Source organism: Erithacus rubecula (assembly GCF_903797595.1).
Source record: "Erithacus rubecula genome assembly, chromosome: 3".
NCBI lineage: Eukaryota > Metazoa > Chordata > Aves > Passeriformes > Muscicapidae > Erithacus > Erithacus rubecula.
The window spans coordinates 81,070,805-81,083,357 of record NC_136689.1 but is presented as its reverse complement, the minus strand read 5'-3'; the positions used below and the strand labels follow the sequence as shown (position 1 = coordinate 81,083,357).

General features: G+C 38.2%; 1 protein-coding gene across 9 annotated transcripts in view; it reads left to right on the top strand.

The window, feature by feature from the left end:
• The window catches only part of COBL (cordon-bleu WH2 repeat protein), a 156,353-nt gene that overhangs the window by 30,795 nt on the left and 113,005 nt on the right, over positions 1 to 12,553 (top strand). For all 9 annotated transcript variants that reach the window (XM_079300377.1, XM_079300373.1, XM_079300371.1 and 6 more), the window contains exon 2: positions 10,785 to 10,991. In XM_079300377.1, the coding sequence (XP_079156503.1) occupies positions 10,785 to 10,991 (207 nt within the window). The remainder of the gene's footprint in view (positions 1 to 10,784; positions 10,992 to 12,553) is intronic.

Here is a 12,553-nt window from a genome sequence, read left to right as displayed (position 1 = left end):
GTGTTGACATGCCTGATTTATCAAGATTTTCTTCATAATGTGCTCTAGTTTGCACTGCATGAGGCCTGTATTCTTTTTGGGTTTGAGAGATTTAAAATCCATTAAGTAACACATATGCCCACAGGATACGTTAAACAGACTTTTAAGTGGAAACTCACTAAAAAAATGAGGTTTGCTGGGATATAAAATAGTCCTTAAAACACTTATTTTCTTACTTGATAAATCAGGATCACACTTCAGAGTCCTCCTCTTTGGTGTTGTAACACCTGCAGTACTCTTTTCAGTCAGACTTTCTGGTTTCTATGTGAACGTCAGTCTCTCACCTCCGTCATAGAATTGGAGTGGGGTTACTCACTTAAATTTAATAAACCAAAATACTTGAATTTTAGTTGAAACCAAGGAGTATTTGATTCCTGTGTCATTTAGAAAGAAGAGAATATTATAAAAATGAAAGCAAAATACTTGTGGTTCTAATAAGAATTTTAATTAAGCAAATCAGCACCAAAAAAAAAAAAAAAAATACACAGAAAGTCAGCTGAAGGTGTGAGATTACCTGGTAAAAACATGTGAGGCATCCCAGAAGTGCAGGATCTGACAACAGTTTAGACTGTTGTATTGAAGTTGGATATGTCTTTCTCAATGACACTGAATTTCTGCCTCATTAACCTTCATTTAATATACTGTGGTATGTAATTCCTTGCTGTGGGATGGAGTATGTATTAAAACCGAATTATAAATGCTAATTAAGATTATTAGGGAGGGTAAGGAATGTCCTGGCATCTAAAGACAAGCTTATCATCCTTATAGTTCAGGTGCTGGCTTCTTATATGACATGTCATTTACTACAGTTGGAATTTGCAGAATAACATTAGATGAAAAAAAAATGGGGTAGATTCATGCCTTTTGTCTTCTAGATCAGGCAATCCAAAGTAAGTTGTCTTCTTGTTTATCTTCCAATATGTCAACACTTGTGGACTTTTGAATATAGAGCAATCAGTGGGTACTAGATTTGGATACAGCTTTCCATTCCCAGAGATCCCCAGAATATCTGATGTAAGGTCAGCCATGGTAAGATCATGAGTGCTTCTTCAAGGGCAAGTGAACTAGAGAGGAAGCACAAAGGTGCTTCCCCTTTCAGGAGAGCTCAGTGCAGCTGGAAAATATATGGCTTTTGTAGTCCTGCCTGCCATGTTTTGTGTCTCTCCTTCCTGGGTCCTTGTAGCTGAAGAACTTAGCCAGGTTTCAGAAGCATAGATGCCTTCTGGCCTGATGCCTGTGAAGACATTGGGGCAGTTGCTATTGATCAATTTAATATCTGCCTAGAAGTACGTTTCCAATGTTTTGAGAAGCCTTTTGGGTCTAACTTTTTGTCTGTGCCCTTTTCTTTGGTATGTTAAGGTTTTCTGAAGTATCTGTGATCTTGTCACCATTTGCAGACAGATGTGTGAAGGTAGGTGGAATACCACAGGTGTAATTCTGCAAACTCTCCCTCAATGACCATTGCCTGGCTTTTTTTGTGGGAGTTGTTTGTGTCAGGGTGAATAGGTGAAATGAGCTTCAGTGGTGTATTCCTATATGAGGAATATATGAGGAATTATGATCTGTCAGCTCACAGTAACAGGTGTTAGTGTTCACCACACATGTACTTATTTAAGCAGCTAATCATGCTAAACAATTCTTCCCCTTCTGCACCTCAGATGGACACTGTTTTAAGGCTATTTCTAGTTGAAACAGGTATTGGTAGGAATAATATTCTAATAGTAATATTAGTGGTTTCCACTGAATTGCCCAGTGGCTTCTAAGCATATAGTAAAACTTAGGAATTAGCCAGGATAATAAATTGCATCAGAATTTCATTAACGATATGTATTGTTTCTCCTTGATTCTTTTAAAACTATTCCATATTTTGTAGGAATAAGACAAGCCTTTTACTGCAAGGAGTTGTAATCTATGGTCTTCAGGCCTCTAGAGAATGATTCTCAGTAAATAGCAGTGAGGTTAAAAACCTCACTGAGGTTAAAAGCTTGTGGACACAAAAATAGAGCACAGTCTGGGATACCTTTGCTCAACAATACAGTGCAAATGCACCTGGAATTTGAATGTTAGTTGACAGTGCAAGTCACCAGAGGAGAGTTTATAAATCAGTGTTGCTAACCAATAAACTTTTAATGAAGGTGATTGTTGATAAGAAATTGAGAAAGGACAGCCACACCGAAATCTGTCGTTTCAGGGGACGTAACATGCAGTACAAGTGTTTCAGAGATAGCCTCAGGCTTGAGAAACCATACCTTTAGTCATTGAACCCACTAGAAACGAATAATCTCCTCATTGCTGTCATGATTCACTGTTAACAAACATGATAAAAACTATTGTGTGTTAATGAAGCCCATTAGAACTGGCAAGATACTTTTCCAGACCTAGAAAGTTCATCATGGAGTTGTGGCATCCTCACAAAACCTCAGATGACAGGTAGCAGAGTGAGTGCATCTGAAGGATGCCCAATTTGCCCACACCATGCAGAAGTCCAGCAGTGCTTCCAACCTGCTTGGAAATATTCCTGCCTTGTCTCATGGCAGTGTTTGCCACAGGTGAGCATGGATAGTAAGAATCCAGTTAGCCAACCTGAACCTGACTACAACTTCATGAATAATACTGAGAAATCTCATTAGTTGTCTTGCCAGAAATTCTAACCTTGTGTTTTTCACAATTCAAATATCATATGTGCCCTCTGCAGATAATTCAGTGTGCAAGTGGCTTGTTTGCATGGTTATAGTCTACTATCTGCTTAACTGAGCATCTTGAACAGCTCAGTGATGATTTGAGAGCACAGAGAACAGAACAGAGTGCCCTGAAAACAGGGCTAGGGCTTTTTGCAGTATAAGCATCAGTATTTTGGTTCTCTCTTCAGTACATTTGGGATGTTAGCATGGATGGCTTTGGCAATATGTTTTTTGGTTTGGTTTTTAAAGAACCACTGACATTATGCTTACATTCAATAGCACAAAAATGGCAGAGTTCTCTTTTCCCACTGAAGCATACCATGCAAAGCAGCCTGATTAGTCACAGATGAAAGAACTGGATGATATTTCAGCTGAGCATAAGCAATGTGATGTTTTCCTTAAGTTTTTTCTTTATTTTAATATTATTGTTGCTTGGAATGGAATGAGAATGATACCTTAATTCTTGAAAAATGGGGAAAAAACAGTGTGAATTTGTGGATAATGAAGGAAGAAGTAAAAAATACTGGTGGGGATAGGATTTGATGGCTGTTCACTAAATGCTTTGCACTACTATATTACTGTTTTCTCTGAAAGTCAGTTTAACAGCAATCTTTTGATTTTGGTCAACCTGAAACTGGCAGGCAGCTTTAGCTGAGGTAATGGTAGTTAAACATATTTGGGTACTAAATTATTGCCTGTATTCATGTTTTGGTTCATCTGCAGCTTCTCTTCTGGCAGATGTCATTGTGAAAAGAGGAAGGCTTCACCATCCCTACCTAGAGTGGTTTTTTATTCTACTTTGCTTTTCCAGACTACTTTTTTTTTTTTAAAATGAAGCTTCTAACCCATCCTCCTGCATGAATTGTTGGTGCCATTTTGTTTGGATCATGTCTCTCAAGCTAAAGAATTAACACTATTTGTTTTAATCTCTCTGACCGAGAGATGTGATATTGCTGTAGTTTAGGTTGCAGAATTTTACATTTCCAAAATAGAATCTCCCTGTGCTTTCTTGCCTTTAACCATTAAAGACTTCTGTTTTTTCTTCAAGATGTGATTCAGAAGATTAGGTAAATAATTAAATAATGTTAACTGCTCTCCCATTGCATTCCTCTTTACTGTGCAACCCAGTGGAGTTGTACAGCATGGCACCAGCTCGTAGTGTGGTCTTTGCCACACACTGAACATGTGGGTGGTATCTCAAAAGTCCTATGATAGAGCTATTAGTGATACAGACCTTACAGTGTTATTCAGGCAGTGTTTTCATTAACTGCAGTGGGCACGTACCCAAATCTTGGGATTTGGCTGCTTTTTAAAAGATTTTCTTTAGGGTTCGTCTTCTGCTTTGTTTTGGGAACTGATACAGGTTAGGCTCCTTAGTGTGGCTGTGGTTACTAAGTGTAAAAGCATTTGTAGGCTCCAGTGTTATTCCTTGATCAGTTAAAGCCCACCCCTTGTACAGGTCCATCCCTGCTTTCACTCTGAGAGGACTTTCTAAAATAGCAGTGGGGAGCACTGCATGGCCCATGCACTGCAGGAGGTCAGGTTAGAGTGCTTCTGGCTTCTTCTAGCCCAAAAAATGACTGTTGTGAATCTGGAATGTCAACTGCTCTGTACCAGATCTTGAGGGAATGCCTTCGTGACTGGAATGAGAATTAGGCTTTTGTTGGAAGAGAGGTACACTATGATTCTTAATCAAAAGTGTAGATGATGTATAAAAACATGATTTTTTTTGAGGATACCAGCCACGGGCTAACAAATCATTTGGCCTTCCTGTCAGAGGGTGAGCCCTCAGTAGTTCAGCTACCTTGTGTCAGTGCAGGAGTTTTTATAACAATTTAATAACAATTATTCACTGACACATCCAAGACCAGAAAACTGCAGCCCAACAGTTTTAAATGATTGACTGGGCAAGTTTGTGAAAAGTTTGAAATTAGAGAGATGATATTAGGAACTACTTCTTTTAAACTCACCTACTACTTCCATCATCTCACCTTGACTTCTGTTTATTTTTCTTTAGCTTCACCCTTGGGCAACCATGATTGTATACTTCCATCCCTTCTTCCTCTTCTACAGATGTATTCATCTCTTCATTCTATTTGCTTCTGGTCTTTTTTCTTTTTCTTCTGGCATAGAAACTTTATTTTTAAAGTATATAGAGCTGTAGGGTTTCTCATCAGAAGAATCAAATGGAAGATCAAAAATATAATTAAATAACTTTCATTTCTTTGCCAGAAACAAATTATTTTTCTTGTCTATTTTGGGTGACTTTTCATGCCTGCAAGGAAATAATTTTCATTGTGTCTGTCAGTGTGATTCTCCCTTGAAAATAGAATGATCTTTTACAAATAATATGAAAATCCAAATGTTTGAAAAGAGAAAAGGATAAAATAATTACATACTATAATAGCCATGCAATTCAGAATAAAGTCTACTAAAACAAACTGTAACTTGATTAAAAAATAAAATAGAGAACCCCAATTTTTTGCATGCCATATCTGCTAGTTATCTAGTTCATTCCATCTTAGTGCCTGCTGAAGATTTCAGCTCTTTGGAAAGTATGATATTTGTGTAATATTATTAGTTTTACCAAAATATTGTAAAACAATTGGAAACAAATAAACACAATAGTAATGCATTTTAAACCTGTAACCTGTATAAGACATTTAAAGGTTTGCATTACCTGTGTTGCATTTAATTGTAATGAATTGGTATATTTAGCCTGTGATAGACAAAGTGAACTTGAGAATCTTTGATATTTTTGTTTTGTTTTTAATTTAATTGGTTAATTTAAGTGTTATAGATGGCAAAGTGGAAAGAAGTTCTAGTTTATGCTGTAAGGCTGTCTGGATGAATTCATGCCTCTTTAGTAGTTATGGACATTGTCATGCTCTCCTGGTGTCTGTTCTCAATTTCTCCAAGATTTGTTTGACTTTCGGTTTCCATCTTCAGAATTTGTGAGGTGCCTTTATCTTCCTGCTGATCTGCTTGTATTTCCTTTACATTTGTGTTTGTTGAAATTTTTGTGAGCTGCAGCATCAGAAGTTGAAAGGATTTTACTTACAGAGAGGAAACTTGTCATGATGTTTATTCTGATACAGTGGTAGTCTCTTTCCTAGCCAGTGATCTGGGTTTTCTTTGGTTTGCCATAGGCAACAAAGAAAGAATGAAAATTAAATGTTCTCTGAAAGATATCTCCTTCACAAATTAGATCACTGAGCATGAATGCCTTCTACCCTGCTGTGTCTTGGTGGCTTGGAATATGAGGTGTGTAACCCAGGGCTGGGCTTCTGACTTTGTTGTGCAATTTCCCAGGGGAAAAGGACCGAGTGAGTGACCATACTCATCTCCATTTTCTTTTTCTTGTGTATGTGCACTTCCCCCCAAAAGGCAATAGGAGTTCAATCATCTGAAAATCAAGAACGTTTATTCCCATGTTTCCTGGTTTTCCCCCAGGGGAACCCTGTGTCTCTATTTGCTCATCACTGAACACTTGCAATGTTGGTTTATTTCTCCTAATTATGAGATGGAGTGTACACAACTGTCACAGGAAAACCTTTTGCACCTGTTATAGCCTTTTGACCAGACTACAAATTGACTTGACCAGACTGTGTTAGTTTGCCAGTACACAAAAAAATGAATGTTTCCCTTAATTCTGCTATGATCAGGGATGGTTGAGTTTTTGTTTTGTTTTGGATTGGATTTTTCTTGGTTTTGTTCTTGGGTTGGGTTTTTAAGGTTTCTTGGTGGGATTTTTTTCCCCCTTTTTTTAAAGATTCTTTATTTTTTTCCTGCAGTTTGTGTGTGTGTTTGTATGTGTGTTTGTGCTTTTGTTGCTGTTTTTTCTTGCTTAAAATGAATGGCTACAGAGAGACTGGGCTTAGGAAGGACCAAATTCTACGAACTGTTGAATCATGGAGCGCTTGCCAAAGTCCTGCTGACACACATGGAATGAAGTCTGCCCTGTACCTGTTAAGTTACCTTTGTTTTACAGGGCAGAGAGGATTATTTATTGGCAATGGTAGAAACTAGTAGCATTTTACTGTTTCACTTTCAGTTTTTACCATGTGTGTGTTAGACCTTTATCTGAAGAAAGGCAATCTCTGAGTAGCTTTGCCATGGGTGTGGAAGTCCTAGGACCACTGCTGCTCAAAAGATAGATGATGTTTTTCTAGGATGAGATTGTAAAGTCCAGGTTGCATTCTGCTGCTTGGTAGTTATATATTAATAAATTGTAGGTCCAAAGGGCTTGTGCTACCTTGTCTTGAAGTTCATAATCTGATGAAACTTCTTTTCATTTCTCTTGCATTTCTTCTGTGCTGAGCTACAGAAACACTGGTCTTACTGGTCAGTTTCTTTGTTTTTTCTTTTCCATCTTGAGAAACCTGGTGCTTCTATTGAGAACAGTGCTGGTAGGTGATTTATATATTCTGTCTAGTTATTTCATGACTATATGCGTTTTTTCCCATTTACAGTTAAGTAAATAGTTCAAACCTCAGTAAAAGCCACTGTAAATTTGTGTATTAGAATCATCTGCCTGTTTTCACTCTCTGTCTGAAGGACTGGATGGAAGCATTCATGTAACCATGAGTTACACTTGATCATAGATCTGAAGAGTTCCCACTTGTAATTTCTGCAGACTAGTACAGTGCCTTAACAGGTATCACAGTAGTGAGCACAGTTAAAAGTGTTTGTGGAGAGAAGATGGCTGTTTAACTAAATTTAGGTTGAATTTATCTCACACTGAGGAAGGGTATGCAACTCTTTTATAGTATGTTGTGGTTAGAGCATGGGAAGTACCCTTGCTTCCCATGATTTTAAATCACTCACTTTCTTTGTGCATTATTTTAGTGGGGTAACAATAAGGCTTTTAGTACAGAGGGCTTTTGTGTTGTCCTTTATAACCATTGTTGCTGTGACAGAGAAAGATTAATTCTTTTTCTCACTCACATTCAATAGTATTAACAGGCTTCTAGGCACCTTCTGACTGCAGTTGCTGGAGCCTGTCAGAAAAAGCAGCTGCTCGTGTCAGATGTAAGGTAGAGTTAGATGGGTGGATTTCAGTCTGTGATTCATGGAGCTACATTCTACTAGAGAGATGTTTCAGAAAATTGGCTGGAAAATGCAAATCTGTGCCACATATCACTCCACAAATGTGAACTGCAGAGGCATCTGCTTCCACTGAAATAGTTTGAAATCTGTCATTTGGAAAATGTTGAAAACTAGGAATTTCAAGCAGTCACAGGAAAATATGTAAGCCACTATTGTGGAAAAAGTTCGTATGAGGTCACCTGAACTGTTGCTAGGTTAGAGAGACTGCAGTGGGAATGTTTTCCCTTTTCCTTTCTCTGATGTCTCTGAAGGAAACAGACCTGCCCTGTCCTTTCTGCTCTAAAGAAAAGGAGGATTGTAGTATCTAAAAGGCCCTGTCTGAATAATGCCAAAAAGAATATTCATTGTTGGATGTTATATGGAGTTAAAGTGAACATCACTGGTCAATGTAAGGCTGATGCTTTTGTTGGTGTGATGCCTGATTTGCTGACATACTCCACACCCTGCCCCCCTCTCACCCCTGGCCTCAAGCAGTTTTATACAAGGTCTGTGACTGCAGAATTGGCTGAGGAGTACATAAAAAGTTTTTAAAAATAGATTAAAAAGATAAAAATCGCACTCTCATTAAGGTGTCTGACCTGGTTTGTCTGTTCCCCTAGAACACCTCGGGCAGGTTTGTGTAGCATACTCCTGGTTTATTTCCAGTTCCTTCACTAGCTTCAAAACTCAGTCTTTCTTCATTTCTTCCCTGAAGTTTCAGGTGTCTACAGTTTCAGCTGATTTCAGTTTCGTGATTATTTTATTACCATTGCTGTATTTTTTCTACATTTGTTCACTGTGAGATCTGGAATTTAAGAGGTAAATCATAATTGCAGCTAGTTCTGCCAGGCTCAGAACACTTGTCTGCTTGTTTTCTTTCTACCCCCTTTGTCAGGAATACTGTGTTGGAATTATCTCCTACATTATAGAACAAGCTTTAAAAACAAAAAAATGAAAGCTTGTTTTAAGAAACAAGTCAAATTCTAGCTACTCCTATTGATGTCGTTGATATTATGTTGGGCAAGAATTGCATGATTTGTAAATTTATTTGATGTTCTTAAACTTCATGATTGTAAGGTTGTGTTGCCATGAATCTGAATGTATGCAAAAATTCCTTTGTCTCTCACCACCTGCTTACAAATAATAACTGTAGCTAAACGTGAAGGGATCTGAGCAGAAGATTAATCCAAATTTCTTTTTTTTTTTTCTTCAATAGACAAATAAATTAAGAGAAGGGAGAATCAAGGTAGTTCATTACTTGTCAATGCTGAGAACTTATCATCGACGGGGAGGAGTGTAGGAGCTGCAAGTTAGTGACTGATGACTTCATGCCTCTCAATGCATATAGGATAAAAATCTAAACATTCAAGGAAATTTCTGATGGAAGGGAAATGTCTCTATACTAGTAAATAGGGCAGTATCTCTTCCTGCATATCTGTAGAGAATGCTATTTGTTATTCACACAGGGAGGGAAAGGCAGTATCTTCATCACTGCTGATTTAATGCTGCCTTGCTGACATCTCACTGAAATAAGCATTTTCAAGGAAGTGTAAAGATTTTTTGCAATTTGAGATGTGTCACATATATTGTTGATCAAATGCTGATACTGATTACAAAGTATGTGGCTTTGGATTGCCTCTTTGGTTGGTTTGGTTTAGGTTTTTTTGTTAATATGACAAAGGTATTATTTTGTCTTCTGCCAGGAGCTTACAGTGGCAATCCAAACCTATGTTTAGGTTTTTTTATCTGTGAGAATAGAGGTTATGTCTTATTAAGGAGAGTTTGATTTGGTGTTTCAGTTCAGTTTCTATTTTTTTTTCCCCTAAACACAGTTTTGCCCTTGGCTGATTTGACCATTAAGCTTTTCCGGATTTTAAGGGTTAGAGTGCTTTTTCTGTACTCTTCCTTTCAGGACTTCAGTTCATGTTGTTTGCAGGGCAAAAATCGTGTGAAGAATCATAATCTCTTCATGCACCCTAAAAACAAGCAGATTAAAAAATGCAGGCAGTAGGCCTCCATAATAATTTCTGAGTAAATATTTTACTGCTTTTTCCATCTGTTACCCTAAAATCTGACTTAAACTAAGCGTAAATCTAGTCAGAAGAGGTCACTGGAGTATTAATCATCAGAGTTAATCCTCTTAGACATGTGCTTGGTATGAGGCCAGCTATTCAGAAGTTTAACAGCACACATATGTTGCTTATCTGTCTGGCAGCTTGCCAAAGAAGCAAACTTCGAGTCTGTGGTGGGTTTATATCTCTGTAAAGTATGCTGCTTGTTTGGTGCAAGCTGATGCAGCTTTTCTGTATATCACACATGGTGTATAGCCTGCTACTGAAGAATGAGTTCCTTTCAGGGTGCTTTCAAAGGGCTGTAGTGTTGGTGTTGCATGGTAAGAAGTGATATCATTCACAGTTGACCTTTCCATGGTGCTTCTCTATGAAGTATACGATGAGCCAGATTTAATACTACTAACTCAGAGCAGAGGAAGAGACAATATTTCAAGTAGAGTAAGACTGTGGAACCCAAATATAGCTGAATGAAACCTCACCCTGCTTCCACTGCTGCCATTCTGACTTGGAGGATACATTCATGTACGTAAATACAACTCTTTCTTGAGTCAGGTCTGGACTGGACCCAGCATTTCTGTTTCTCTCTTCATTGGAGTGTGCTTCATACTCGACAGAAAAACGATTATATCATATCCTAATTATGGAACTGATTCATCCCCTGGGGCATGGAAAGCAAACAGTAGGAGTGAGTGCATCATTAAAAAATTAGTGTATTTTTAGAGAGGGGGTAAATATAAAAGTGCAACTCCACGGAAAAGGTTAATGATGAAGACAAAATGACTTGCTTTAAAGGAACTTTTTAAACAACCTGAGATTATGGCCAAAAGAACATATATTTCTTAGTAATGTGTTTGGATTTTCTTGCAAGAAATTATTAATTTTCTTCTTGCCTTTCTTTTTCAAGGAAAAGAATGAAAGCTCGTGCTCCCCCTCCACCAAATCAACCTTCTGCAGCAAGTAGAATTCACAGTGAGCACAAGTCACCTGCAGAGACAGCTGTAATTTCTGATCAGAACCTTGTGAGCATGAAGGAGAACATGATAAACAGGCTGGTGGACTTCACAGTCATTTTACCCAGTGGAGTGGAGCAGAAGTGCACAGTGCAAGGAAGGTAAGGCTTTGATTACTCCCATTTTTTGAAGCCTTTTGTTCCCTATGGAATACTTGCTGATGCTGTCTTTCTGAGTTTATGGCACTTCTCTGTCATGCTTTTCTCTGCATTTAAAGCAGCTGTTGCACCAGAGTCCTGAGAGCCATGAATAAAGGACCCTCTCTTCTGGGGCAGGAAGGCTTTAGCAGCTATTGTGTCACTGTTTTCCCCACGGATCAGCACGCGTGCGGATCCATCCCTTTCATGTAGTGTCACTGTGTTTAGGCTGTATCACATCTCATAATGCAGAGTGGGCTTGCTGCAGTGGAAGTAGGTGCTGCTGGCAAACAGTCCTGACAGTTTGAGTGCCTGGAGGCATGCCAGGAAGCGGGCTGGGAAGATGGATGATTCATTGCATTCAGAGATCCCGCCTTCACAGATACGGCACAGTTGTGTAGACAGCGAAGCATCTGCTCGTGTTTAGGAAGCCTTTTATATACAAAAGAAAATCCTATGGAAAGAGACAGGGATTTTCCATGTTACTTACTGGGTACAATCAAGAACAAATTGTATTGGAAAGGTAATTTGGGAGCTCTTCTTTATCCTCATTTTTTCTGTGTAAGTTGTTTTGAAAGAGGGAGACATTACTTTAGGAAATAATATGGAGAAGTTTCAAAAATATTAAAAGTTTTATGATCAAACAATAGCAAACGTTGTGGTCAGGAATAGTCAAGAAACTGTAGAAAGTGTAACACCACATTCAAAAGGTATATAGGTGCCTGTTGATAAATCAGATTCTTTGTTTATTTTATATTTGATATTTTCAGTAGTTAGTTTATATTCTAGCAGAACTACTTGCTGGTCTGATTTATTAGTCTGTGTTGACTATTTCTCTCATAGTGCATTTTGATGGCCAGTGAGGGTATGTAAACTGGTTTTTGGTGTCTGGGACTTCTTTCGCCCCCCACTTTTCTCCTAGAAGTTAGCATTCCCTTGTCCCTTCTCAGATGTGTGCAACTTATGGGTGTCCATCCCAAAGCCAGAGTGATGTTAAATGTTTGAAAGGAAAGCAGTGCTTATCAAAGCTCTCAGATGAGACATGTGGGGTTAGAGTTTTTATAGGGAGATTGGGACTTCATGAGAGAAAGAAGAGAGCAGGCCTTGTAAGTGGAACAGGACATGAAACTCACTGGCCACTGGATTCCAAAGAAAAGTGGTATTTTGTTGGCAAATGCATGCCACCTGGGAGCTTCAAGAGGTCAATATCCATGCAGCATTTTGTATTGAGACATAGATAATTGCCATATGGTTAGAATCTTCTTTTTCCCTCCAAAGTAAGTAGTCCAAGAGCACTATAAGAGTTATCTTCTAATGTGACATTTTGAAGAACATAAAAGCTACAGAAGCACAGAACAAGTAGGAACGTCCTTTTACGGTAGATATTTTGTGTCTCACACAGCTGTTTATCATTATGTATAGCATACACTGAGACTGTTTTGTTTATTAGAGTCTTGTTTGTGGACAAAAACCTGAAAGAAATGACAAATAAGAAACTTCACCCATTTCTGTGAGGTTATTTATAT